We start from the raw sequence: 26,803 nt of genomic DNA, 5'->3' as shown, positions 1-26,803 counted from the left end.
GAAGCCAAATCTTATATTTATTTATTTATTTACTTAAAATGAAGCACGTCCACTAAGAGGAGACACAAACATGAGAAGAGAAAAAAAGAATCGATCTTTCGCCAAAAACAAACACGTGTGAAAAGTTTCACCGTGTTGCACGAAGTCTATGGGTTGGTGCGGACAGGGCACTCCCGAGGAAGGCCTTGAGGGAATCTCATTTGATCAGTGCAGTAATCATAAATCATATACTTCTTCCGAACCCATCGCATCACTTTCTGGCTGCCTGAATCAAGCGCCTCCGATAGCCACGGCGTCGAGTTCTGGCCACACCACGATGCTGCATCGCTCCACACACATCCATTTGCATTGTAGCTCCTGAAGGAAGCCGTGAAGGGTGCTTTGGTCCAGTCCGTTTTCACTAGCCCTCCTCTTGTCGCCCACTCCTCCGCGTCCCATAAGCTCGCGTATAGCCTCATTGCCTGTTTCTTTGGATATGGCACCCCCTTGGTTTCCATGTTCTTGAACTCCCTTATTGGCCTCCCATCCACGTACCACCTAACACCATACCCCACAACATTGCACACACTCAGTCTAGACGAACACAAATAATTAAACACAGAACAGGAGGGAGAAATATTGGCTACAGTCATGTACAATAAAAGAGAAGTAGAAACTGTTATACGAACACGACTCTCCACAATTGTATGATATTGTCCATTTTGAGCATAAGCTCTCATGGCTTTGCTTTGGGCTTCCCCAAAAGTCCTCATATCAATCGAGTTAGTATTCCTCACTTATAAACCCATGATCATTCCCTAAATTAGCCGTGGGACTTCTATCATCCAACAGAAACCACAGCTCTCCACAATGATATGATATTGTCCACTTTGATAAGAACCACGACTCTCTACAATAATACGATATTGTTCATTTTGAGCATTAGCTCTCACGAGACCTCGTATCAATGGAGATTATTACTTACTTATAAACTCATGATTATTCCCTAAATTAGCCAACGTCTCCACTTATCAGAAAATAACAGTAATGAGACTATCAACAAGAAATGGTGCACGGGAGTGAACTTACACTACATGAGTAGGATTCCAGAGGAAGGAGTAGGTGTGAAAATCAGCGGTCGGATCAAACCAAAGGTAGAATTGTTGCTCCCTATCACCTTGTCCTTGTATATAAACATTGGTATGCACAATATAAGGTTGACCACTCAAGTTTCCAAGGAACTCGAAGTCTATCTCATCCCACAACGACTCTTGTGAACGCAACTACAATAAAACATACACACAAAAATCGACGTGGTTAATTCAAACGACATCGTAATCGAATAAAAACAACAATAGAGAGGGTTGTTCTTACATAATAGGCCGTGACTGTGCCAGCTGAGTTGCCAGGTACAAGTTTAATTTTGATATCAAACCTGCCAAAGAGATATTGATTCTTGGACTGGAAGCCTGATCCAGAAGCTTTATCAAGAGACAGCGCAAGGAGATTGGCATTGTCCATGATTTGTCCTCGACCATCTCCCCAAGTTACGTCCACATCTTGGTAGAAGTTCCCAGCAACACAAGGAAATAGAACAATAATCAAAAGCAGGCATTTTGAATAAGCCATTTTGTTTTAGTGAATTATAATGAACGAATAATTTGTGGGTTTTTATAGTCGTCCCGTCCCACGAGAGGGGTTTAGCTTAGGGCTGGAGAGAATGTTGGAAAGTTGTATGTTGTTGGAGGTAAAAGTGGGAAAGAACGGGTGGATGGCAAGAAAGAAGGCGAAGACATAAAGGTCAAAGGCATTCAAAAGGAATGGTTTTGGTTTTCAGGCATGATTAAGCAGACAAAAAATGGTGGGAGATGGTTGTTGGAGAAGCAATATTGTAGTACAGGAAATGTAGCACCATTTGGCAAATTACTAGGTTTTGGGTTATCTGATTGGTCGGTGTCTCTGTACACATGGGAATCAGAGCAATTTGGACATATGGAATACCATTTTTGTGTCTCTATTTTTAATTCTAATGGTCCTAATCCATTTACATTCAAAATAAAAATGTGCACAAAGGATGGCCGCCCTTAATTTCATGAAATCCCCTGGACCAGGTTGGGTTGCTGCCTGACCATATACCGCGAAAGTTGGCGCTGGATTGGCACCCGGCCTCCCCAATTTATAACCCAACCCAACCCAATCCAACCATAGAATCTCACTTGTCAACTATTTTAATAATATGGTTGAGATGTTTCAAGAACATGGCTTCAATGTGCATGAATCATGTTATTAAAAACCAAAACAACACTGAGATGCAAAGTTGTTGTGTTACAGACACACACAAGCAACATTTGTGAGCAAACAAACTTGAATTTGAACCAATTGTGTTTGATTGGCGAAAGACAAATCTACCCAAAAGTTCAACGAAGCCATGACGCCGTTAAAATCACGATGTCGGACGGTTAAAAAGAGAAAATAATCTTTTTTTAAAAATATATTTTACACCCTTTTTCCCTTTTATCTATATAATACAATTTATTGTCATCTAATCAATTAAAGAATAAGAGGTAAAATAATATTAGGATATATAAGTTTCATAAATTAAAATAACCATTTTTATATAAAGTATTTGTCAATATTAATTTACTATTTTATTTCATATTCTTCATCTTGTTTTTTTTTTTTTTTTTTTTTTTTTTAATTTTCAATTAATCGTTTTAAAATTGTGAGTTTAAAATAAAAATTTCAGAAAATATTGTAAAAATAAATAAATGTTATTTTAGAATATAGAGATAAAGATAGAAAAGAAAAGAAAGGAAAAGCTATATAATTTTATTTCGAAATTTTCATTTATTAATTTAAATGTAAAGTACTGTTTTACATCAATCATGATTCTCGCTTTTTATTTTTATTTTTTAATTTTTTTTATAAAAACAAATCATGTAATTATATTGTTTATTCCATATCTTATCCTTAACCTTATCCTTTTACCTCAATACTAAACCACATTTAAAAGTTATTATTATTTATTTTTTAACTAAATTTTCTTTGGACCATAAGTCACATCCCTCCATGTTGAAAATATTTTTAATTCATTTTTGAACATACCCATAATAATGTCAATTTTCTTTTAAATAAATACACGACAAAACTAACAAATAAATAAATCACAATCATTTATTTCCATTTCATTTTCTAATTTACACTAATCAAACAAGAATGTCATAACTTTAAAGTTAGGTAAATTCGTTTAATGTAGGCATAAAGTAATGAATATTTTTTAATTAGGTATATGTTCGTATCTTAATTTGAAACTCATAAATTTTCGTTTTTAATTCACGAAATAAGTAATCTAGTACAAATTATAAAACAAATGTATCATAGATTTTTAAATATATATATATATATATATTATATAATTAAGGCTTGACAAGTGGCCATCAAATCAAGCAATTAACTTCATGACAGCTAATTTATGTAAAATAACATCAAATCCCAAACACACATCGATAAAGACATGCTTGTTTATCGCTAAAGAATGCATGAAGAGCCTCAAGAGCCTCATACCTTATATCTCATGGAGACCTGTGACATTGATATTTGATATAATCCCCAATCTAATTAAACAACTCATATTATTTACAAAATTTGACGTGGGTGCATTTATTAAATATTTAGAGTTTGGCCCTCCGAAATAAATTACATGGGGCCGTGTTTGATAACATCTAATTTGGATTTCTAAGTTTAGATCATATGGTTAATATAGTTTATAGTAAGATTAAGATGCTACAATAATTGTGTAACTAATTAATAAAAACCTAAGTTGGTGTAATATTTATTATATAGATCTAAGTTGTTTTAATGAATTGTGGAGTGGAGTAAGGTGGTGAAGAATAGGAAAAGAAAAAAAGAAAAGGAGAAGAAATGATGTGCATAGCGCCTTGAAGGGGGTGTTCTAAAGCTACTTTATAGACAATTATAAACATAAATTAATGATAATAATTAATATGTAACCGTAAAGTTGGGTTTTTTAAATTATCCAAGTAGTTAGAGGGTGGATGAAAAATGGTAATATATGAACTGAGGAAGGCCAGCTTGCAAGTAGGTAGGCGTATGAAAGGAAAAGGATAATGACTTTATGGGGCCAAATTGCATTAAGTACACTCAACCAGTGAATAATTCATATTATTTTGTCCGCTCATATTAACATTTCGGTAGCTTTACAAAGACGAGGGGAGAGGTGTGAGATCTGGTATTGGTATTGGTTGGAGAGGAAAACCCAGAAAGGAAAGCGACAATATCTACTAGCGGAGCAGAAAGATTAAACGTTGTTTATGAGCCAAGTGGAATTTGGGATGGACATCGCAAAATTTGATGTAGTCCCACACATTCATAGCCATCTGTGTCCAGCTCTTACTACTACACAGTTGGAGCCCCACAATTTGGGTCTGTATACGCAACCCCCTTCCCTCTCCTTGTATAAATAACTCCCCCGCTCTCCCCAGACTCCAACACACGCTAATAATTACATTCCCCAGGTTCACCACTTCACTTACAAGTACCACAAACAAGCCCACCTCATGGCTGCTGCTGCATTCTCATTTCTGCTACTCTTTCTGTCCCTCCTCTCTGTTTCCTCTGTTTTAGGTGGCAACTTTTACCAAGATTTTGAGATCACTTGGGGCAGTGGTCGAGGTAAGATTCTTAATAACGGGGACCTTCTTACTCTTACTTTGGACCGAGGCTCTGGCTCTGGCTTTCAGTCCAAGAATGTTTACCTTTATGGTAAAATTGATATGCAGCTCAAACTTGTGCCTGGCAACTCCGCTGGCACTGTCACCACTTACTATGTATGCCTCTTTACACACATTACATATTATTTACATGTATTTGATGTTAGTAGCTGATTTTCTCTGTTGGGTTCTTTCTTTTTTCAGCTCAAATCCCAAGGCTCGACGTGGGATGAGATAGACTTTGAATTCTTGGGGAATCTCACCGGTGACCCTTATACACTTCATACCAATGTTTATACCCAAGGCAAGGGCGACAGGGAGCAACAATTCCACCTCTGGTTTGATCCCACTGCCAATTTCCACACCTACTCAATCCTCTGGAATCCACAGGGGATCATGTAAGAATCATAACAACAACAAAGAAAAACATTGACCCATTAACCCGTTAACCCAATCTAGTTTTAAACTGAAATTTTTTGTTTTTGTTGTTGTTGTTGATTTCAGCTTCTCAGTGGACGGCACGCCCATCAGAGAGTTCAAGAACCACGAATCATCAGGCGTCCTGTTCCCAAAAAACCAGCCGATGAGACTATACTCGAGCCTATGGAACGCTGACGACTGGGCCACAAGAGGAGGGCTAGTGAAGACAGATTGGTCCCGAGCTCCCTTCACTGCCTCCTACAGAAACTTCAACGCCGACGTGTGCGTTTGGTCGGCCGGCAAGTCATCATGTTCCTCTGGAGCCCGTGTTGGCGGCAGAGGATGGCTGTCTGAAAATCTGGACATCACCCGACAACAGAGAATGAAGTGGGTTCAGAGGAATTACATGATTTACAATTACTGCACTGATGCCAAGAGATTCCCTCAAGGCTACCCTCCTGAGTGTGCCCTCAACACCGCCGCCTAAATTCAGCCCTCCCCCACGATGCATATTTGGTTTGCCTGCCGTACAAATTTTAGTTTATCATCTTATTATACTCGATTACGTATAAACAATATGGTGTTACAAGATACATATCTGGTTTTGCATGGCTATGCCTATTTGCTCTGTTTTCTTGGAAAAATCAATAATAATTGTGAGTCCTTTTTAATATTAACTCCCTAAAAGAGCTATCAAATTTAAGTAAATCTTAATTATTATTTTTTTTTTAAATTAATTTAAAAATGAATTTCTTCGGACATCCGGGGAATGTGTCAGAGACAATAAGATACGTGTTGGGAATTTTAGACGCTAAATCCACCGTGTCAATCCAATCCTCTTTTGTTACCAAGCCGTCACAAATTATTACCCAACTCTTTTGTATTAAATCTTGTTAAAATGAAATATTAAATTTATAACCAAAGTTTTGAATTAAAACTGGGTGTAAAAAATTATTTCAAGTAGCATAAAGTGGGCGACTATATTTTAATATGATATCAAAATTATAAGGTCTACGTTGGACCATTAATTTTGTCATAAAGTCACGTGAGTGAATTGGTGTTTTTAAAATGTTTTTTTTTTCTTTTCTTTACTGTATTTTTTTTTATTACATACAGTATAAAATACATAGTATTTAGATCTAAACACAGTCTTCAAAAGCACGGTTAATTTAGAAACATTTTTTCAAAAGAAAAATCGAAAATTTATTGTTGTAATAAATAGATTTTAAAGAGTAATAATTGGAAAATCTCATTGAAAGGAAAAACACGTGAAAAAAAAATCCTCAAAGAAATAAAATATCTCTTGACCGACAATTTTTTTAGACTTCAATAATTGTGGAAGGATGCAAATTATGTAACTTTTGAACTATAACGATGTATTTACTAAATTATAATTTATCATATATATCATATTTGATAATTTCACTATAGTATGATATTGTCCACTTTAAGTATAAGCTCTCATAGTTCTGTTTATGGTTTGGAGCTCAGGAACCATCTCCTTTTGATTGAGGTTCGACTCCTTTTTTTGTAGTAATTCTATTGACACGAATAAATCAAGGACATGATTCTAATAGGATGACATAAATGACGGATAATACTTCTTACATAGGAGCATTTTTCTCGTAAATTCTCAAACAATCATGAGTACTAGTTTGTATGTATATATATATATATTGAAAAGCGTGAATATAATAATCGTTGATGCAGGATGCTCCCGTGTGTGTCCAGGGCATTTATGATGATTGTTGGTAGTCCATTTCAAGCAGAAGATCATCACCAACCCTTCCTTTCTGGTCCACATATAGACATTGATACACGAACCCGAGGTGGCCGCTCTCAATTCCTCATCCTTTCCCTCTCCCAAACAGCACCGACACAAATTCAACTCTTATTTCTTCATCAAACCCTTTTATCTTGCACACTATTAAGCCCGGAAGCTGTACCCGAAACAACCCAAAAGGTAACGGGGCTGCCTTCGTGTTGGTACTATAATACACAAAACTCCAATCAAATCACAAACATTCTTACCAATTTTTCTATTTCTATTCAGTTTTAAGGGTATGTCATAATTTTATAGCTCTCTGTTCCTCTCTCCTCTGCTCTAAGGAACTCCAAACCTTTATTTTGAGTTGGGCCGACAATAAGCATGAATAGGAACTGGTAGTAGGAAGCCGCCCAGTTGTGGGAGTAGGCCCTGCAACTCACCCACTAACCCTCGACGGTGGCCTGGGCCTACACTCACCAAACCCAAATGCCTGCCCTGACCCTACCGCATACCGCACCGCCTTCCTCTTCCATTTACTTATTTGCTTTTAACTTAGTTGATAAGACATGTTTATATGAATCTTTTAATTGTTGAGAAAGAGTCTACGTTGGTTAACTAAAGAGGGAGGTTTTTTTGGGTAACCAAAGTCATATACACTTTTGAGATCGGTGGTTCTAACATGATATAGAGTCATGTCTTTAACTTAGTCATGTCAATAGAATCCTCAAACGTCGAACAAATAGTGTAGTTTATACAATAGCTCCATAGACTTCAAGGGAAAGCTCTAAGATCAAAATGGACAATATCATATCATTGTAGAGAGTCATGATTTCTAACCTCTTTTGTATATTCGAGATAATGCTTAGCTAGCATGCAATATCGATGGATCACAATTAAGACGAGACGAGGGAAATAAAGTAGGATACATTTTGAAATATTTGTGATAAGAGGGGGAAGCATAATTGTTAAAGTAGGGGGTGGGCAATTTTAGGAGGAATGCAATGCAAAACCGCGTTGGGACAGTGCCACCAAGAGCACTTGAAGTTTGATGGGAGTTTCGTAGGATCCTTCCTCTGCTTTTGCATTCCCAATACCTTCATCTCCTCTCTATAAATTACACTCAAAATCCCATCGCAACTCACAATCATTCAATCATTCAATCATTCAACCACAAATGGCTTCCACAACTCTGCTTCTTGTTACCCTCTTTGTCTCTGCCTCCCTTGTTGCTCTCTCTTCAGCCAACTTCAACCAAGATTTTCAAATCACGTGGGGAGATGGGCGAGCCAAGATTGTCAACAATGGTGAACTCCTCACTCTCTCCCTGGACAAGGCCTCAGGCTCCGGCTTCCAGTCTCAAAACGAGTACTTGTTTGGAAAGATTGATATGCAACTCAAGCTTGTGGCTGGGAATTCCGCTGGCACTGTCACTGCTTATTATGTAACCCTCCTTTCTTTTTTAACTCCCCCCTAAACTTGGTGATTGTGTAAAGCTAATAATTATGCTTCGTTTGTGGTGGGTTTTTGCAGTTGTCTTCGAAGGGATCCACATGGGATGAAATAGACTTCGAGTTCTTGGGGAATCTAAGTGGTGACCCTTACACTCTTCACACCAATGTGTTTAGCCAAGGCAAAGGCAACAGAGAGCAACAGTTCCATCTTTGGTTCGACCCCACTGCTGATTTCCACACTTATTCCATTCTTTGGAACCCCACTCGCATTATGTTCGTACCCATCATCTTATGTTCATCATTTCCTCCCTTTTCTCGCTGCTCTGTTTTGACTTTGACTCTGTTTTAACTTTCAGATTTTCTGTGGATGGAACTCCAATAAGAGAATTCAAGAACTGGGAATCTAACGGCGTGCCATTTCCCAAGAGCCAGCCAATGAGGATATACTCGAGCTTATGGAACGCGGACGATTGGGCAACCAGAGGAGGGCTGGTGAAGACGGACTGGACAAAGGCTCCTTTCACTGCTTCCTACAGAAACTTCAAGGCCGAGGCCTGCGTTTGGTCGTCGGGGGGCTCTTCTTGCAGCAGCCCCCCCTCGGGGTCGGGGAATGCCATTGCCAAGAACTCATGGCTGTCCCAAGAGATGGACTCTGCAAGTCAAGAGAGACTGAAATGGGTGCAGAAGAATTATATGATTTACAACTATTGTGCGGACACCAAGAGGTTTCCTCAAGGCCTCCCTACAGAGTGCAGCTTGCCATAGACACTGTTTTTAATCTTTTCCCTTTATGGGTTTAGCCTACGTTTGATTTTATTCATTTTTTCTTTTTGGGGTTATGTAATGTTACGTGTTTTGGTAATATTCTCTTGTCCTTGTTTTCAAAACGTAATTCACTATATATAATAAAGTTCTCAATTTTCATTTTTTTTTATTCTTTTGATCTGAGTTTGATGTAATATTTTTAAATTATCACAGAAGATAGGATATATATTTATAATGTGCGAAGACCGATGGTTTTAGTGAATGGCAGAGGCGACGTACAGCTGGTGCAATTGGTGCGAGAGAAGGCGCCGTCTGCTGGCGGAAAGCCTGCGCGAGCTTAGTCGCAAAAATCGCGTCTTTTTCTTCTGTGGCGTAATGGGTATTATGGCACCTCCTTCGCCACTTCCCAATGCCCTGTTTCCACCCTCCACTTCCCTCCTCTTCTGCTAACTTCTACCTGGACTTCGATATCACAACCCTTTTGATTATTCTTGTTCCTCTTTGCAGCTTTCCTCAAAAGGGTTGACGTGGGATGGGATTGATTTTGAGTTCTTGGGTAATGTGAGTGGCTACCATTTTCAGGTCTTTTATCATCCAGCTTAGTTTTTTTTTTCAGCAAAACAACTCAAATTTTTATGATCCAGCTTAGTTTTTTTTTACTGACATGAACACGAGAGATGCGCTCAACTGAAGGTTTGACTCCACTCCAAACTTCTTCGGGAGTTTTATTTTTGACAGTCATTGGACTTCGATTCAGTACATGCACAGTCCAGTTGACTACTTCAACCTAGAAACTTTTCGGAATTTTCTTTTCTGAAATCATACTACGAACCATATTCATAATAGTTCTATTTTTTCGTTCTGCAACTCCGGTCTACCGTGGCGTGTATGCAGCTGTCAGTTGTCTTTGTATACCATTTACATCACAAATGATTTTTTCGTTATGCAACTCTGTTCTACTGTTGCGTATATGCAGCTGTTAGTTGTCTTTGTATACCATTTACATCACAAATGAGATATATTATTTGTACACTCATGATCATTATCTTAATTAGCTAATGTGAGACTCTCTTCCAACAATTCTCCCCTCGAACAAAGTACACCATAGAGCCTTTCTTGAGGCCTACGGAGTGTCCTCGAACAACCTTTCCCTTGATCGAAGTCCAACTCCTTGTATGGAGCCCTCGGACAAAGTAAACCTTCGAGTCTTACAACTTATTTGTTTGACATTTAAGGATTCTGTTGACATGACTGAGTTAAAAACATGACTCTGATACTATATTAGGAACCATAACTCTTCACAATAGTATGACATTGTCCACCTTAAGCATAAACTCTCATGGTTTTTTTTTTTTTTTTTCTTTTTTGTTACTCAAAAGATCTCATATCAATGGAGATGTATTCCTTACTTATAACCGGCCCCTCCCCTCCAACCACATACATTTCGTATTTGGTGCTTCAGCTTCTCGATGGATGGCACTCCAATCGGAGAGTTCAGCAACTCTGAATCAATTGGCGTTCAATTTACAAAGAAGCAACCAATGAGAATATACTCCAGCTTGTGGAATGCCGATGATTGGGCCACGAGAGGTGGGTTTGTGAAAACAGACTGGACCCAAGCCCCATTTGAAGCCTCCTTTAGAAACTTCAATGCCGACAGCGCTTGCGCTTGGTCTTCTGGTCTGGTCCAGCTTCTTCCACAGCTAACCAATGGCTCTCGCAAGAGCTCGAGGCAATAAATCGAAGAAGAGTTATAAAAGAGTATTGAACTAGAGAAGTTAAAGAAGAGAAAAAAAATATAAATTGAAGAGAAAATAGAAGAGAAGACATAAAGTTCAAACATGGAAACATTGATATGACAGATGAATGGAAGTTCAAACAGCTGAATGCCAACAAATAAGGTAATATTTACTTGAAGATGTCAGCAAATAGGCGCATAAGAATCAGAACAGTTATATTAATATGCATTATCAACCAACTAAAAATAACAAAGATTATTCATTAGCCACCGAACCATCTTTCATACAGTAATGGGAAACTTTTGAAAGCAACAAAAAAGTGTTGGGAATCCTTGATCCTAATCAATCAAACCACATTAAGAAAGGGTATATGAAATAAGAAATTTACCCTGTCACCGGCCAACCCATTCATATTCTTGGCCTACCAAAGGTAGAATGGTGACAGGAAAACATCTTAAATAAAGTCACTAGCAAACAGACACGAGTCACTGTACAGGAATCTGTACAAAAGTAGCTTCCACTGTTAATATGTTATACAGATACAAAAGACATCCTTTTGAGTTGATCCAGCGAGTGTCAAAGAGCATGAATTGTGTCACGTGATGAATTCCAAGATCTACAGAATGATGATGCAGTGAATGAGGAGGAAGCTCTCAAATAACAGGCTGAACATCACCAACTAACCGAGTTCTATTCCTCATCTAACTCGACAAGCTGTGCGCGTCTCTCAGCTGCTTTCTTCCTGATGAAGAAGCCCCACCTCATTGCAGCTTTGATCTTCAGCCAACCCACCACAGCTTTTCCAGAACGGCTGCGATCGTCGAAATTTGGCATTGGTGAAGGCATGAATGATGGGAATGAAAAACCCTCATCATTGACGTTACCAGATGCATGCCCTCCCATGCTAAACATTCGCAACAAATGTTGCATATCTTCATTTTCAAGCAGTTCATGACTTCTCATACGAATCTCGTCCTCTGAAAAGAAGTCGTCAGCTCCCTTGTCTCTATTGTTCGACCATTCAAATGGATTCAGATTAGTTTCCTGAGTAGAAGAACCAAGCATCTGGAACCCTGAAGATGATGCTTGCGGAGGAGCAAGAGCCAAACCAAAAGCATTACTGTCATTTCTTGAGATATGAACTTGGTTAGAATTGCCAATCAACTCATTAGAAGTATATTGAGAGTTGTCAAACTGTGGTCGAGAAGTTGAATTCACAAACTGAGGCTGGGTTGAATATCTTGCGGCATTATCATCATACCCTGAATTGCCAAATACAAAGACAGAAAATAAAACACAAATTATAGTTAGCCAAACAATAGCAATCACCAGTTCTAATAGATGATGCAGTCCTAAGAAAATGTAAGGTGTGTATGCAGTTATTTGTGAGCTAGAACCAGAAGAATTCATATTATCCAACATAACGAAACCAAAGTCTATCACAAAGCCACAAAGCCACAAAGCTTATAGAAGTTTGTGGGGCTAACAGAGGAGGGGAATCTCTAAACTACTATAAAACAGCATAAAATGACCCCTCTACCTGCCAAGAGAATAAGACAATTTTTACCTTCATATAAAAAGCTTAATCGGTGCAAACAAAAAGATCATAAGTTCGTTGCCTCTTTCACTAGTATTGTAAACTACTTAAACTATAGTCTCACATGGTTGATTTATTTTCCATGAGAAGAGAGTTGAGGCTGATTGTGCTTCTCAGTTTATCTTCGGAGACTGAGAATTTAATCTGCTTATTGGTTAATGTATATTTGACCAACAACCTCAGTAGTGAAGAAGTGGAATACAAATCAATAAAGTAGTTAAGAAGTTTGACTGCCTTCACTTGTACATAAAAATGGAATTTCAAATTTTTGTGTCCACAATATGTCCATGCAAACAGTGAAAGTTAGTGTTTTCATGATTTAATTTCACTAGTGGAACGTTAAGAATAATATCTTCCTACTGCAAACCCAACTTAAAGGCACTGGACTCAAGGCTTTGCCAAACTGGACTCTAGGCACGGCCTTTACAGGAGTATTTATACTCTTATGATTTGACAACCACTAAACGAATCCCTTCCCACAGATAATAATCATTGATAATGATAAAAAAAATGCGACAATCCAAAAGCTTAATTACAGTGATAGAATGGTTACCTGCAACTGAGAGTCCTGAATCCATTACAGGCTGCTGAGGCTGAACTGACACTGGCATGCGGGGGATTGACCCATGATCTAGAGTATTAGAAAGATCAAGATGACCGCCTTGAAAGTCATTTCGGGATGCATTCGACTTCTTAGACTGCTTAGAGCTCAAAAGTGACTTGCCATCGTACTCTACAACTTGATTCCAATTTTCATATGCTTTGTTCACTAGTGTATCTACATAAACCTGCAAAGTGAAGATATTTCTTAACCTATTTTTTAGGGATAAAGGTAGAAAATCATTATGCAGCATAAATGCCTGCCCTTCTTTGCGAAGCTTTCTTCACAAGGAGACAGGAAAAAAAAAGACTATTATTGCTAACACCTAAAATCTTGAACCATCAATAATCCCTGAATAAAAGCCAATATCTAAATATCAGTAAGTAGGTTACAGATGAATCACAAAAGCATAAAAACACCTACATTCGATAATGGCAGGTTTGTTAGTTTCATGAGGTTATGGTGCGTTCTATGGGGATTTTTATTTTTCTTTTCCAATTGCAACAGCCTCAACAGATATAGTACAATAATTCTAAGTTGTTATAAGAGGTAGTAATTGAGGGAAAAGATCCAATGGCAAGGTGCATTCTGGAGAATAGCTTTCCTCAGACAGAGAGGACAATTTATAATTAAAAAAAAAAAAAAAAAAAAAAAAAAAAAAAAAAAAAAAAATCTTGCCAACTCTTAACCTGAACAAGACTGGCCCTTCTTTTTCATTCTTCAGTCAAAGAAAGTAACCTTGATCTGGTAAAACCAGCTGAACATTTTTTTTTTCAGTAACAGAAATGGGGAAAAGAACTAAATGAAGTAATGATCTTGCCAACTCTTTGCGAGGGTTTTTCACATGTAAATTACAATGATAGAAGTATAACAAGCATAGGTTTTAAATTTACCTTCTGGCTATCAGACAGAGAATCAGCAGAAAAGTATTGTTCCCCTGTAATCAGTCCATTGAGCTCATAGATATTGTTAAAAACAACACCAACATTTCTTGTTTCCTCTGGATAATAAATATACAGCTTCCCGCCCAGGACACAGGTCTTAGCATGTTCCAGGAGAGCATCCCACATCTTATTTGACATACCACTTCCAAGGATCTACAAACAGGAAATTCTTTTAGAAAGAGTTGTGAAGGATAAGAATAAAGTACGAGACAAGTGACAACACTTACGCTCCGTAGCTTTTGAGAATCTCGAACCACCATTCGGAGAAAATCTTCAACTGAGAATATTTGATTTTTGTTTAGCCGCTTGTGAAATGAACCATCCTTTCCAATCTTCTCCAATCTCCACACCTCATCATTTAATGCAGGTGGGTAATGTTTTTTATACACTGCGAAGGAAAACAGAGATTTAAGAAATCATTTACCCACTGCTCCTCTTCCTTCTTTTGCTTTTTTCTCTTTCTATTAAATAAGAACATAACTAAATATGACAAAGCATGAACCTACGTTCTCCTCGGTGATCTTTAACTGTAAAAGCTTCAGTTTTGGCTTCACGAATACGTACACCTTCACAAAATCCTGAAGCCACCTTTAATCCAAGTCTGAACTTTCTGCTCCTAATCCAACTTGAATTATCAGTGAAGGTCAGATCCCCTAGTGTTCCAACACCTTCCTTGAGTGTAACCTGCAAGTCACCAGTCAACAGAGGCCTCTTACCTTCACGCTCTTTAACCACATGGCTTTCAAATTCTTCCTCTGTCCAATCTTCATCATCTTCATTGTTAAAATCACCTTCAAGTACCACAATGTCCAATTTAGACAAGGCTTCCTGACCAGACGTTACTAATTGGCCTGTGTTGGCATCAACCAGAACGACATGGATTGTTGCACCCTGTTCACCTTCCACTTTCCCTCCAGTGAATAGGGGAAGAGACAATCTAGTCCTAAAGTGCAGCTGCAAGTTTCTTCCATCAGGACCTTCAATCCTTTTAGGAGAAGACCTGTGAGTAAAAGTGTCAGAACATCATAGTAAACCACATAGACAATGAGCTAATTAAGCACGGTAAGAATAGAATTATTAGTTAGTTCTCTATCTATAGAATAAATTTATTAATTCAACCAAGTCTAATCACCAAGGCTTCTGTCCCTTTGGATAGAATAAAACATGATTAGAAGGAAAATCAAGAAACAGACAGAGAGCAGTGGCTGAGATATGGTGCACGACAACGTGCCATGGATAATAGCATACAAGAATTCAGCACTAGAGTAAACATATAATTGGGGAAATATGAGAGTGTAATCTCCTCAATCATGAGGTGTGCGTGAAGAATAATTTATAGAACTCTTCTAAATACAGTTCAATATATCTATAGAATAAAAACCTTTGATTACGAAGCAGAAAATTAGCATGAGGTGTGCGTCAAGTGACAAGGACCAAAAACCACTTAAACTCTTCTAAATACGGTTCAATATATATTAAGATTTTAAGCAATATCTCAACTGAAAATAAGTGGTATACTGGTAGTGAAGAATAACTTATACATATTTGAACATCTACGAGCACAAACCGAATATAAATGATTGGAAATGTAAGAAAAAAAAAAAACGTGGATTCATAGTTGACCTTCCAGTAACTCTAGCAGGACCTATCTTAGCCAAAGCACGTTCCACTTCCTCACTAACCTGTTTGACACCAGCAGCAAGCAATGATCAGAGATGCCAAATGAACAGGGAAACATGAAGAAGGATAAATATATATATATATATCTATATATATATATATATATATATTGAGTGTGGAGCAACAATCATGATGAAATAAAGAGGAAAAGGAAGAGTAGAAAGTGAAGATAGGATTAAGGGGGAAAAAAAAAAGATAATAAAAACTACAAATTATAGGATTTTACAATTAAAAAGTGACATATTGCAACAGAAGGAATGAGAATGAAAATCCAAACTCGAATTAAGCCATTAGTATATTTAGATAATCATAAACAGATTATTCTCACACTTGAACGTCATAAAAACATAGGCAGCCTAGGATGAGAATTAGTATCGCCCTCCGCAAGGGTGCAAGCAAACTAGGCAGCTTATAATGTGTTAACCAAGCAAACAACTACTCCCAAGGCAGACACCAAAGTAAATACTACTCTTATTCAAGCATGCTTATTTAGTAGACAAAACACAATATAGAAATCATCTCTATCTTACCACTCTACGGAGAATTGGTTCCAATGATGAGCAGAGCTTTTGTAAACTATCCACCTTCAGTGCTTCTACAATCACACTGCATGAATATAAAGATCCATAAAAGCCTTGATCATTTGTATTGCTTAACCTTTTATTGAGAATGCATTGGCATAACAGTGTAAATTAACCATAAAGAAAACACACGAAACCATAATCAGAATAATTGCTCTCATCAAGCAATCACCTCATTGTCATGACACATCGAAGTAAAAGTCTTAAGTGATTAAAGTAAAGATCAGTAGGTATACACAACTCCTGATTCCTGAAGGGCTAAGCAGATTTATATCACCGACATACAGAGAGCTAAATTTAGTTCCAAAGGGGAAGGGGTACGGAAGAAACCCCTCGTTTAGAACACAACTGATCGAAAGCTGTAAGGAGCACGATGGTCAAAGAAATAGAAAAGTAAGTGATATACCTAGCTAGAGCTGGTCGCTTTCGCTCTGGCAGCTCATCTTCTCCACCCTCCAAGCTCCTTTTCTCCCTCATGGAGTTCGTCCTCTCCGGATACCTCCTCTGCATAACTTATCTCCAAGTGAAAATCCGAAGTTCCCAGATCTACTGCAACACCAAAAGCGGAACTTCATTCAAAACCCTTGATTGAAATCAAAAGCCGCCACCAACAACGAAACCCTAACTCAAATTCAAACAAGTAAAGAAACGAAAATCCAGCTCAATCCTGGAAAGGATACTATACTTACTGTAAAATTTGGAAGCACTTTTCCTACTTTCCCCAAATTATCCCCGATTTACCGGGAAAATCAAAAGAAGAGCAAGAGAAACAATCCAAAAAGCGATAGATAAACCAAAGAAAAGCGATTTTTGTGAGTAGAGAGAGAAGGATTAAATTCGGGGGCTTGTCTTGCGCAGACTAATATCCAACTCTCAACCCTGGAAGTAAGAACTCCAGATCAAAGATAATCAGGTGCTACGCGGCCCACATTCTCCTCGGTCATAGTCCACTGATGTATGAGAAAAGAGCGAAGCATCCAACGTGGGTTCTCCAGATGCAACGATGTCATGGGGCGAGGGAGCAGGCGGTTATAGGTTCCAGATCTGAATTTCATTTTTGGTCGCCGCTTGCGATTGGGGCAAGGGGGGGAAGGTAAGTGCGATCTGAGCCGTCGAATAATATGCGTAGGAAATGAGGCCCCACATTGTGGAACACTTATATTTTGTTTGGGTTGGATAAGGACGTTGGTTCATTGTTGGACCCTTTTTGTGATATAATCTGAATTACGTATCTCTTACCATTTTAATCACTCCACCTTATGCTTATCAAATTTCCCTTCCTTCTCTTCCAATAAATATTTAAAAAAAAAAAAAAAGATTATCTTTTGTATTTTTTGGAATGAAATAAACAGTGATCATAGGTGTGTATACAAAAGCCATACCATGGTTGGTGCAACTGTGCTTCCATAGCTCCTAATGTATCACCATGATATGATCCACTGAGAGGCAAGACCTGGATAATGTGAGTGACAAGTTATAAGTTGTTTGGAAAAAAGAACTTAGACCGCAATTTCGTGCATGATTATAATATAATAGTGAAAGACAGTGGATTGATTAGTGTAGTAAGAGCATGGGTAGCCAAGTAACACCTACATATCTTGCATTCTCTGCTTACAATCAAGGAAGTCTTGCACAAAGGAAAAGCAATTAAGGATGAAGAATTGAGGTGTAAGGCAGCATCAGGATTCAAGTTAACTTCATCAATGACGACTCTCATTCCTGATCATAATTGCTTACTTACTTATTATAACAACTTCATCAATGGATTACAGAGAAACGCAGACTACAAAAAATACAACACGATACAATGAACATCCTCAATTCTAGTCAGTAACCATAATTGAAATGTCACACCCCCAAGAGAGTGGGAAAATTCTAGAAGCATAGAAACTGGTATTTACAAAAGCTTCCAAAATTCGGCATTCGCAAATCTGGAATAGACCCAGAATCTAACCCAGACGAATTCATGTTGGTTAAACATTTGGCGAACCATGCTACTGAAATCTTACAAAAGAAGTTAAATATTGTTCCGGACAGCAAAGTATGAGCCATTATTGAAACAGAGATAAAAGTCACATTGAAGGGACCCAGAAGGCCCTGGACTACCAACCCCACCGGCTGTCTCGACCAGACACATGGCTCTGGTTCTAGCATCCTTACTCTCGCCACTCCTTCACAATTCAGAAGCCAAAACAAAGTCAAAACACATGGCTTCTATCGAATTGAACAAAAATTTGGTTCAACCCAACTCAATCTTGGTAGTTCAAGTTGATCGATCATCGGTCATATGAACTCTCATACAAAACTAAACATGTTGACTCTATCTTCTTTCTCAAACAACAACTCCTTAATTGGCTGAATTACTTAGTCCAACTAATAAACTATCCATCTTTTTGTTTGACAATTTAGTGTGTTTAGGGATTGATTATGTATAAAATAATAATAATTAGTACAACAAAAAGTCATCCAAATCCCGATTACACTTATTGACTATAATTTTTAAAAACAAGGATATCATTTTTTTAACCTTTGTTTTGAATGACGCAGCAAACAGCTTCAAGCACTATACCAAACACTGCATAATTATTCGCAAAACAGAAGGGGTTTGTAGAGGGCAACACAGAAACTTAAACAAAACTTGAGTTGTTGAAATACCCTAAGCTAAGCCTTATACAATTAGTCAACTTTAATCAAATTATAATGCCACCAAATATTCCATATCAATTAGTTTATAGCGATTGTTTCCTCGAATCAAAGCTCATGCTTATCTTATCTTATCTAAAGGGCCTAACTTTTTGTGTTATTTTAACTCAGAAAGTGTTGAAATGAGATGGGTCTAACTGGGTGACGAAACCGAATTAGGTCCAAGTCATTGCCATTAGATTCCGTGGTTAGAGACAGAGACAAGCAGAAGGGTGTTGTTATTGCCCCTAAAATCTCACTCAAATTGGTATTTTAATCGCATTAATATTGAAAGAATGAGAAGTTTATTGGGAATTTCGTGTTTTTTTGTTTGTTCTTGGCTTGTAATTTCTCTGTGGGTGCGGTTCCTTGGGGCCTTCATTTCTTAATTCCGGAAGTCATCGAGATAGACATTATTAATCAAATGAAAAGGAAAACCAAGGTCAATGAGAGGTGTCATTCCTTGAAGCTTTTCTAATATTAATTGCTGTAACGCTTCATTGTCTCTCTAATTGAGTGACAAGTTGCAGCTATAATAATGTTTAATGCCTTCATGGTATTTTCATAAGGGAACACATGGACCAATGATATTGGAGATGGTAACAAAAGGGGTTTTATTTTGAACAACAAGGCTTAGGGAAACCCTAAGACTTTTGCTAACATCGTTCCTATTACGAGTTTATAAACAAGAAATACTATATGTATTGGTACGGGAGTTTTGGAGAAACCAAAAGCAAAGTCATGAGAGTAGTGTTGTGGAGGTTCGTGATTCCTAAAATGATATAAGAGCTAAGTTTCGAGTGGTGTTGTCATACCACTCAAACCCACCGCTAGCAGATGTTGTCTTTTTTGGGCTTTCCTTTTCGAGATTTCCCTCAAGACTTTAAAACGCATCTACTAGGGGGAAGGTTTCCACACCCTTATAAAAGGGTGTTTTGTTCTCATCCCCAACCAATATGGAACATCACAGGTGTGTTGGCAAAGACGATGACTCCTAAGGGGGGTGTATTGTGAGATTTCACGTTGGTTGGAGAGTATAAAGATGATGTGGAAATCTTTATTTAACAGATGCGCTGACAACAATACGTAACGGCTAAAACAGACAATATTTACTAGTAGTGAGGTTAGAGTATTAGTATCATACAATAGTGTTGCAACATGATCCTCTCATAATATATGATGGAACAATTCCGAGGACAATGGCCACAAGCGGACAGGATATAGAGGAGCTTCCATTGTACCTCCCCGTCCTTAAATTAATAGATTTGAAAAACTAAAGCATTGTTCTTAATTTATGGTGTGGCCAATTGCTTGAATTGTTAAACAAGGCACGACCGAACTAATCCAAAAAGAAAGAGAGAGAGAGACTAATGAATCCACCAATCATATGGGGTTGGAGGAGAGGTTGAGACGAAGACTTTGCTGTGTACCAAAATCATAAATAAACAAATAAAGAGCAAGAGATTTCCCCCACTTTTTCAACCTATAAAGCCAGGGTCTTATTCCACAGTTCTTTCAAAAACAAAACCCCACAGGATTGAAGAACAAATTAGAAGCTAAATTGTGAAGATGGGTCGAGCTCCATGTTGTGATAAAGCCAACGTCAAGAAAGGGCCATGGTCACCCGAGGAAGATGCAAAGCTTAAAGCTTATATTGAACACTATGGAACTGGAGGAAACTGGATTGCTCTGCCCCAGAAAATTGGTATATAACTACTTCTCCTCCTTCATAACTATACAAATTTCTATGGCTCTAAAAAAACAAGTACTGTTTTGAAGGGCTCAAGAGATGTGGAAAAAGCTGCCGATTAAGATGGTTGAATTATCTGAGGCCTAATATCAAGCACGGTGGATTCTCAGAGGAAGAGGACAACATCATTTCTAACCTCTATATAAGCATTGGCAGCAGGTTTGTTACAATTTTTTGCCATAACTTCTGTCTTGGATGTTTCCTTTTGTCGGAGGTTGATTGTCCTCGAATTCTAAGCGTGTCTTTCTAGGTGGTCTGTAATTGCTGCGCAGCTGCCTGGAAGAACTGATAACGACATAAAAAATTACTGGAACACCAGACTGAAAAAGAAGCTACTTGGAAAACGTGTACAGTCGAATAGCAACAACAATGGCAATTCACCTTCATCGAGCAGTAATGAAGATCCCAAAGAGGGTTTGAGTAACTCAGCCTTGGAAAGGCTTCAACTTCATATGCAACTTCAGGGCTTTCAGAATCCACTCTCTTTTTATACACACCCTCAGCTATGGCCCAAGCTCCACCCCGTCCAGGAAAAGATTGTCCAGACACTCCTCAACAATCAAACCCCTAACTTTCTTAGCCCTAATCTCCAAGCTGCTACTACTACTCAATTACCAGAAGGCCAACCACCCACGGGAGAGGAGTTCTTTATTCACCCAAAACCTAACCAAGCATGTTTAGATCAAGCATCTGGGTATCATCAAGTTTCAAACTTTATGCAAGTGGATGAACTTCCCGATGTTAAGGCTGATGGTTTCATGGCACAAACTGGACAAATGGCCGAATTTGATTGCTTTAAGGAAGTGGGTGGTTCTTCCAAGGACAGCTTGATCTGGTGGGCTCAGAATAATGACCAAGATATGAGATCCGGATCGTCCTCTAATTCATGGGATTCAACTTCTGTTCTTCAATCGGAATGGGTGTTTCAAGATTTTGAGTTAGGGTATAATCTTTAGGGGTGATTAATTTTAGGTTTGTAGGGGTTGAGTGAGAGACTAGTAAGCCCTTCGATGTCTATTGCTCATAACATGGATTCGCCTGCATGTAACAGCTTATGAATCTGTGTCGTCAAGCTTTGTATATTTGTGTGAATAATGAAGTTTAGTTTCAGATTTTCACTATGGATCTTGCTTAACATATCCAATCAAACGCTACGGATATTGTTTTTTATATTTTATAAAGGTTTCAAAACTATCGAGACATCTGAGCAAAGTCATGAAGGGGATACTCGACCTCATGCGCTATTAGGGCACGCAAGCAAAAGCAAGCATGGCACCCACATGCCCTCACACAAGGCCAGAATGGGACGCACACGGGCCAAAATAGGGACTCAAGAGCAAGACTTAGAGAGGATATTTTCAATGAGAAATCCAAAGAGTTTATCTCCAAAGTTTGAAAAATTTAGAGGTAGGTCTAAACACCGATTTTATCTCTCTATACCATTAGTTAGACAACATTTAGCACTTAAAAGGATCCAAATGGAAATTAAGACTAGAATATTGCTACAATATCCATTACAAAATCATCATCTAATAACATGTGGAAGTGAAATTCAAAGCGTTCAAGTAGAAAGACATAAAATTCTAATAAGATTTATAGAAATAGGAAAGGAACAGACGCAACAGATTTGATCATCAAAGTCCAAAAATACTCAACACAGAAGATATGGAGTTCACAACATTGGCAATAAGCAACACCGTAGAGACAACCGAAGACGGAGCTAGCACAGCCATCGTCACAATGGCTGCCCCCGTTGCGATTGCCCGACCATCCAATACCATATTCGATAATGTTTGAGAAACCGAAAATTTCACCGTTCTCTCGCCGTTTCTCTGCTACAACTTGGCTTGCCGATGCAAACAAACAGGATGATCCTCCACATATATATATATAGACACCAAAATGAAGTCACGGACAGATTTTAAATTTACTATGGTGTGTGGGAAACGAAGCGTACAATTGGAAATTGAAATTAATTTCTACCAAACTAATTATTCATTAGAATTATTTGCTCCTAAGACTTGGTTACGATCTCCACGAAACGGCTGAAATTTCGAGAAGAAGCTCCGGTGGATTCAGCAGCTTTATGAGTCAAAGCCTGCAGAATCCCAACTTTCTCCCTCATCAATTTCCCCTCTTCGCTACCCAAAACTTGTCCCAACGCCTTCAAAACCCCACTTTTTGTCATCACGCCTCCCTCTAGAGCCACCCCAATTCCCCATACATTTTCCGCCGTCTTCACGTTCAACCTCTGGTCCCCAAAATACGGCCGCCCAATCATCGGCACGCCTCCTCCAACGCTTTCCAACACCGAATTCCAACCGCCATGAGTCACAAACGCCCCAACTGAAGAATGCATTAATACCTGCACCTGAGGGGCCCATGGAACAATTTTACCACTACCCGTTTCGCGAAGCCCCTTTGGCAAACTTTCCTCTGCATTGCCCCTAAACGACCAGAGGAATGGAATCCCACTTTCCAGCAGGGCATCTGCTAGCGCTGCTAGTTCATGCGGCGGCGGACATAGAAACCCCCCGAAGCTTATGTACACTACAGAGTTTGGTGGGTGGTTATCGAGCCAGGGTAAGCAACCATGGTCGTCGGAGGGAGGCTGCTGCATTAGTACGAGCATGCTGAGTGGACCAATGTTGAGGTAATTGGGGAGTCTTGAGTTTAGTAGGCTTTGTATGTCCTTGTCTATTTCTTCGAAACAGTTTATGAGAACAGAGGTGGCTCGTGGAAGGTGATGGCCCATTTTATATAGGAATTTTGGGAAGGGTGAGTCTAGGCTCGCAGTTATGACTTCTTCGGGTAAATCGTCTACCCGGATTTCTGAGAATCCCGGCAAGAAGTCCAGGGGTTTCTCTCTGGATCCTGCGTGGAAATTCTTCTGCCTAATTATAGAAGAAAACTACACTGTACATAGCATGATATAGACTAGTATTTCTTCTTCAAATAGATTAAGCAGAACAGAGTTTCAGAAACAAAACTGGAACAAAATCCTTGTTTACCCTAAAACCCTTTTGATAGTTAAGTTGAAATAAGAAAGCGATGAAAAGGCGACGTACCAGAAGATTTGATGTGCTCTCTGATGACATCCGTGTCGAGATGCGCGAGCAGAGGCCGAGGCCCCGACGTCCAAAGCGCGACCCACGGCACTTTCATTTCCTCTGCCATTTCTCCCACAAACCAGTAGAACGCATCGGTAATCAAACACCCGATTCCCTCTCCCATCTCCTTCGCCGCAGCCTCCACTCCGTTCTTAAACCTCTCCGCAACCCCTTCCAAGAAGTGCTCCATCAGGTCCCCTTGCTTTCCCCCCAACACGTAACCTTCCGGCAACCCGTCGCCAATGTCAATCCGCTTTATCCTGTCGTCCTCATTTGATCCCCAGGCCGAGAAGGTTGAAGCGTTGGATTTGGCAGTGCTGAGAAACGAAAATCGCACGTGTGGAGCTGCCTCGGAGAGCTTCCGGACAAGACCCAGAAGGGGCAAGGCGTGAGTTCCGAAAGGGAATGCCAAAACGGCGATGTGGTTTGTGGTTGCTGGGCGATGAGATGCCGACATGTCGACGTGGTAAATTGGCAGTAGCTTCTGCTGCCGCCGTTGCTGCTTTAAACTTTACAGGGAGGATGAATTGGGAGTAGTAATAGAGAGAAAAATGGTGGTAGGTACAAAATACAGTTGAAACTGAATGATCCAGCTTCCACCACGTCACCTTCATTGCTTCATTTAATTTTTCCACGCCGGTTTTGTGCAATTCAACCGCCATAATGGTCCGACGCCGTTCTCATAATGCTGATGCCGATCGACACTCCTACTGATTTCCACTTTTAGACTGTAAATGTGAGTTCCCAAATATTTTTTACACCCATCCATCTATACTTCATATAAATATATTTTAAAGCTATATTATATATATATTTATTTATTTATTAATTAATTAATTTTAGGATTCTAATAATATCTAACCTTTTTATCATTTATTTTAATTAAGAATATATTGAAAAATGAAGATTTAAAAAAAATAATAAATGGTAAAAAATTATTTACCATGAAACGGGTGGAAGAGATGGAACTGTCCAATATTGTAATATGTTAATCGTAATCTCAATGTTAATATCTTTTTAAAATACTAAAAATTGATTTTATAGTAAAATAAAAATGGAATATAATACCGTTTATGAGCTGAAAAGTTGAGGTAGAAGAAGAAAAAATAAGAGTAGTTGAGAATACAGTCTCCACTAATTAAGGGAACCCCATCTGCCTGTCAATCGACGACACAGCGTGGATTTCGCCATTAATGGCGACCACCTTAAAAACGCATTTGACTGCTTCTACTAAATTCTCTCTAATTAAAGGATTTTCACTCATAAATAATTAAATACATATATTTGAACTGTTTATAAGTACCTAACCATATTTCTTATTACAATACTTTAAAACATTTGCCATAAGAAATAACAAAATGGTCTCATGATAACGACAATAACCTACATTTTAAGAACATGTCCAGTTCTAAAACTAAATAAATAAAACATGTGAAAAGCCCTCGTCGATATTAATACACAATGATCGAAAGAGAAGGGTTTCTTTACGCTCAATCAATGTCCATAAATTGATTATATTACCTTTGGTTTAATAATGTAATGTATTAGGAGAAAGAAAAAAAGAGAATGGTAATGATTATGGAACATGGATGCCACCCCATAGTTGACACACAAGTCTGCTTTATCCAACCACTCAACTCCAAAGCCATTCCTTCATAAATATCATCCAACTAAAAGAATACACTCCAGAGCACACACGCATACACACAAAGCCTGCCCAATCAAATCGCCCTCCAAGACCTCAATTTGGAGGAGAGGAAAAAAATGCATGCATATCTGCTCATCCCCATCGCCATTATTCTCACCCTCCTAAGCTCAATCGGCCTCGCCACCGCAGCTTCGGTGAGGTCCGACAGAGTCCTGCAAAAGCAATTCCTCCGCCCTCACAATGCCGCCAGATACGCTCTCCGATTGGCCCCCTTGGTTTGGGACAACAAACTGGCTCGCTACGCACAGTGGTATGCGAACAAGCGGCGAGGGGATTGTGCCCTCCGTCACTCTAGCGGACCTTACGGTGAAAATATCTTCTGGGGCAGCGGCAATACATGGAATCCGGCACAGGCTGTGTCGGATTGGGTGTCGGAACGGAAGTGGTACAGTTATTGGGCCAATTCTTGCGTGGAGGGTGAACTGTGTGGGCACTATACTCAAATTGTGTGGCGGACGACACGCCGGATTGGGTGCGCTAGAGTCACCTGCTACGATGGTAAAGGCGTCTTCATCACTTGCAACTATGACCCTCCTGGTAATTACATCGGGGAGAGACCTTATTAAACGCCATTAATTATCTTCATTATGGGTAAAAGTTCTGTTGTTCATGTCCTTATCAAATTCACATGTAATTGATATGTGCTGTATCCCCAATAAATATATATATATATTTCATTTTTTTTTTTCTCCTGCCCTACTAATTTCCGTACCAAATAATAAAAATTTGAAATAAAACTTTATCAGGAAGAGATTATGTGTTAATATCGTAAATGATCATATGCATTCGATTTACAATATGTTTGTAATCTTGGGCAATAATTGTGTATTATAATGATTCAATTGATTTCAGTCTTAATTATTGTTGCAAAAAATTAAATGTAGAGCATAGGGTAAAAAAGATATTGAGGTAAGAATAATAGATTTATAGGAAGCAGTGGCGGTAGAATTATGAGTGTTCAGACAGTCAGAAATTCTGAACGTGGAAACATGCATCTGTCGCCGCTCATTTAAATTCCCAACTACTTTAGGCCTATGTTCTGAACGGTGGGCTCCACTAGCCATTCGGATTCTTTTTCAGATGGGCTTTAGTTGGGCCCAACACTGAGTCCAATTCAGGCCCATGTCAATAATAGAGAGTTTTTTTTTTTTTTAATTTTTTTATCAACATTTATTTAATTTTAATATAAATGATTTATTTCATTATTATTCTTTGTCATTATTGCCTGTTTAAATACGAAGGAGTAAATGTAATATTATATAAAAGTTTCTCGGATTGGTGTGAGATGTAGAGTGAGT

The 26,803-nt window shown here is 38.6% G+C and overlaps 7 protein-coding genes across 8 annotated transcripts; 4 read left to right on the top strand and 3 right to left on the bottom strand.

The window, feature by feature from the left end:
* Positions 1–1,866, bottom strand: LOC111785687 (putative xyloglucan endotransglucosylase/hydrolase protein 23). Its single transcript, XM_023666067.2, has 3 exons — positions 1,354–1,866; positions 1,069–1,262; positions 1–537 (listed from the first exon to the last, which is right to left on the bottom strand). Exons 1-3 carry the CDS (start codon positions 1,606–1,608, stop codon positions 147–149), a joined length of 840 nt encoding a protein of 279 aa, XP_023521835.2. The 5' UTR covers positions 1,609–1,866; the 3' UTR covers positions 1–146.
* Positions 1,867–4,478: 2,612 nt separating this feature from the next.
* On the top strand, positions 4,479–5,806 carry LOC111779600 (xyloglucan endotransglucosylase/hydrolase protein 22). The gene is made up of 3 exons (XM_023659675.2): positions 4,479–4,826; positions 4,914–5,107; positions 5,214–5,806. The coding sequence occupies exons 1-3, from the start codon at positions 4,557–4,559 to the stop codon at positions 5,614–5,616; spliced, it is 867 nt and encodes a 288-aa protein (XP_023515443.2). The 5' UTR covers positions 4,479–4,556; the 3' UTR covers positions 5,617–5,806.
* A 2,060-nt stretch (positions 5,807–7,866) lies between these two features.
* On the top strand, positions 7,867–9,282 carry LOC111779724 (putative xyloglucan endotransglucosylase/hydrolase protein 23). The gene is made up of 3 exons (XM_023659844.2): positions 7,867–8,338; positions 8,428–8,621; positions 8,705–9,282. Exons 1-3 carry the CDS (start codon positions 8,072–8,074, stop codon positions 9,111–9,113), a joined length of 870 nt encoding a protein of 289 aa, XP_023515612.1. The 5' UTR covers positions 7,867–8,071; the 3' UTR covers positions 9,114–9,282.
* A 1,810-nt stretch (positions 9,283–11,092) lies between these two features.
* LOC111779986 (calmodulin-binding protein 60 B) lies at positions 11,093–17,274 on the bottom strand. Of its 2 annotated transcripts, none has more exons than XM_023660209.2 (9): positions 16,945–17,274; positions 16,662–16,801; positions 16,205–16,280; positions 15,618–15,676; positions 14,501–14,994; positions 14,222–14,382; positions 13,944–14,147; positions 13,003–13,237; positions 11,093–12,114 (listed from the first exon to the last, which is right to left on the bottom strand). In XM_023660209.2, exons 2-9 carry the CDS (start codon positions 16,763–16,765, stop codon positions 11,543–11,545), a joined length of 1,905 nt encoding a protein of 634 aa, XP_023515977.2. In that variant the 5' UTR covers positions 16,766–16,801; positions 16,945–17,274; the 3' UTR covers positions 11,093–11,542. The 2 variants fall into 2 exon arrangements, with proteins under 2 accessions (XP_023515977.2, XP_023515976.2); XM_023660208.2 differs by having other exon boundaries at positions 16,662–16,804; positions 16,945–17,273.
* Positions 17,275–20,371: 3,097 nt separating this feature from the next.
* LOC111780643 (transcription factor MYB36-like) lies at positions 20,372–22,009 on the top strand. Its single transcript, XM_023661105.2, has 3 exons — positions 20,372–20,642; positions 20,717–20,846; positions 20,938–22,009. Exons 1-3 carry the CDS (start codon positions 20,507–20,509, stop codon positions 21,641–21,643), a joined length of 972 nt encoding a protein of 323 aa, XP_023516873.2. The 5' UTR covers positions 20,372–20,506; the 3' UTR covers positions 21,644–22,009.
* Positions 22,010–22,259: 250 nt separating this feature from the next.
* Positions 22,260–24,468, bottom strand: LOC111779702 (flavonoid 3-O-glucosyltransferase). The gene is made up of 2 exons (XM_023659821.2): positions 23,756–24,468; positions 22,260–23,561 (listed from the first exon to the last, which is right to left on the bottom strand). Exons 1-2 carry the CDS (start codon positions 24,252–24,254, stop codon positions 22,702–22,704), a joined length of 1,359 nt encoding a protein of 452 aa, XP_023515589.2. The 5' UTR covers positions 24,255–24,468; the 3' UTR covers positions 22,260–22,701.
* An 858-nt stretch (positions 24,469–25,326) lies between these two features.
* Positions 25,327–26,178, top strand: LOC111780576 (pathogenesis-related protein PR-1). The gene has a single exon (XM_023661010.2). The coding sequence runs from the start codon at positions 25,562–25,564 to the stop codon at positions 26,069–26,071; it is 510 nt and encodes a 169-aa protein (XP_023516778.2). The 5' UTR covers positions 25,327–25,561; the 3' UTR covers positions 26,072–26,178.
* Positions 26,179–26,803: the final 625 nt, after the last annotated feature.

The sequence above is a fragment of the Cucurbita pepo genome, chromosome 18, assembly GCF_057944985.1.
Source record: "Cucurbita pepo subsp. pepo isolate OVF chromosome 18, ASM5794498v1, whole genome shotgun sequence".
NCBI lineage: Eukaryota > Viridiplantae > Streptophyta > Magnoliopsida > Cucurbitales > Cucurbitaceae > Cucurbita > Cucurbita pepo.
The sequence above is the reverse complement of the archived record's forward strand: the minus strand, read 5'-3'. Positions and strand labels throughout refer to the sequence as shown.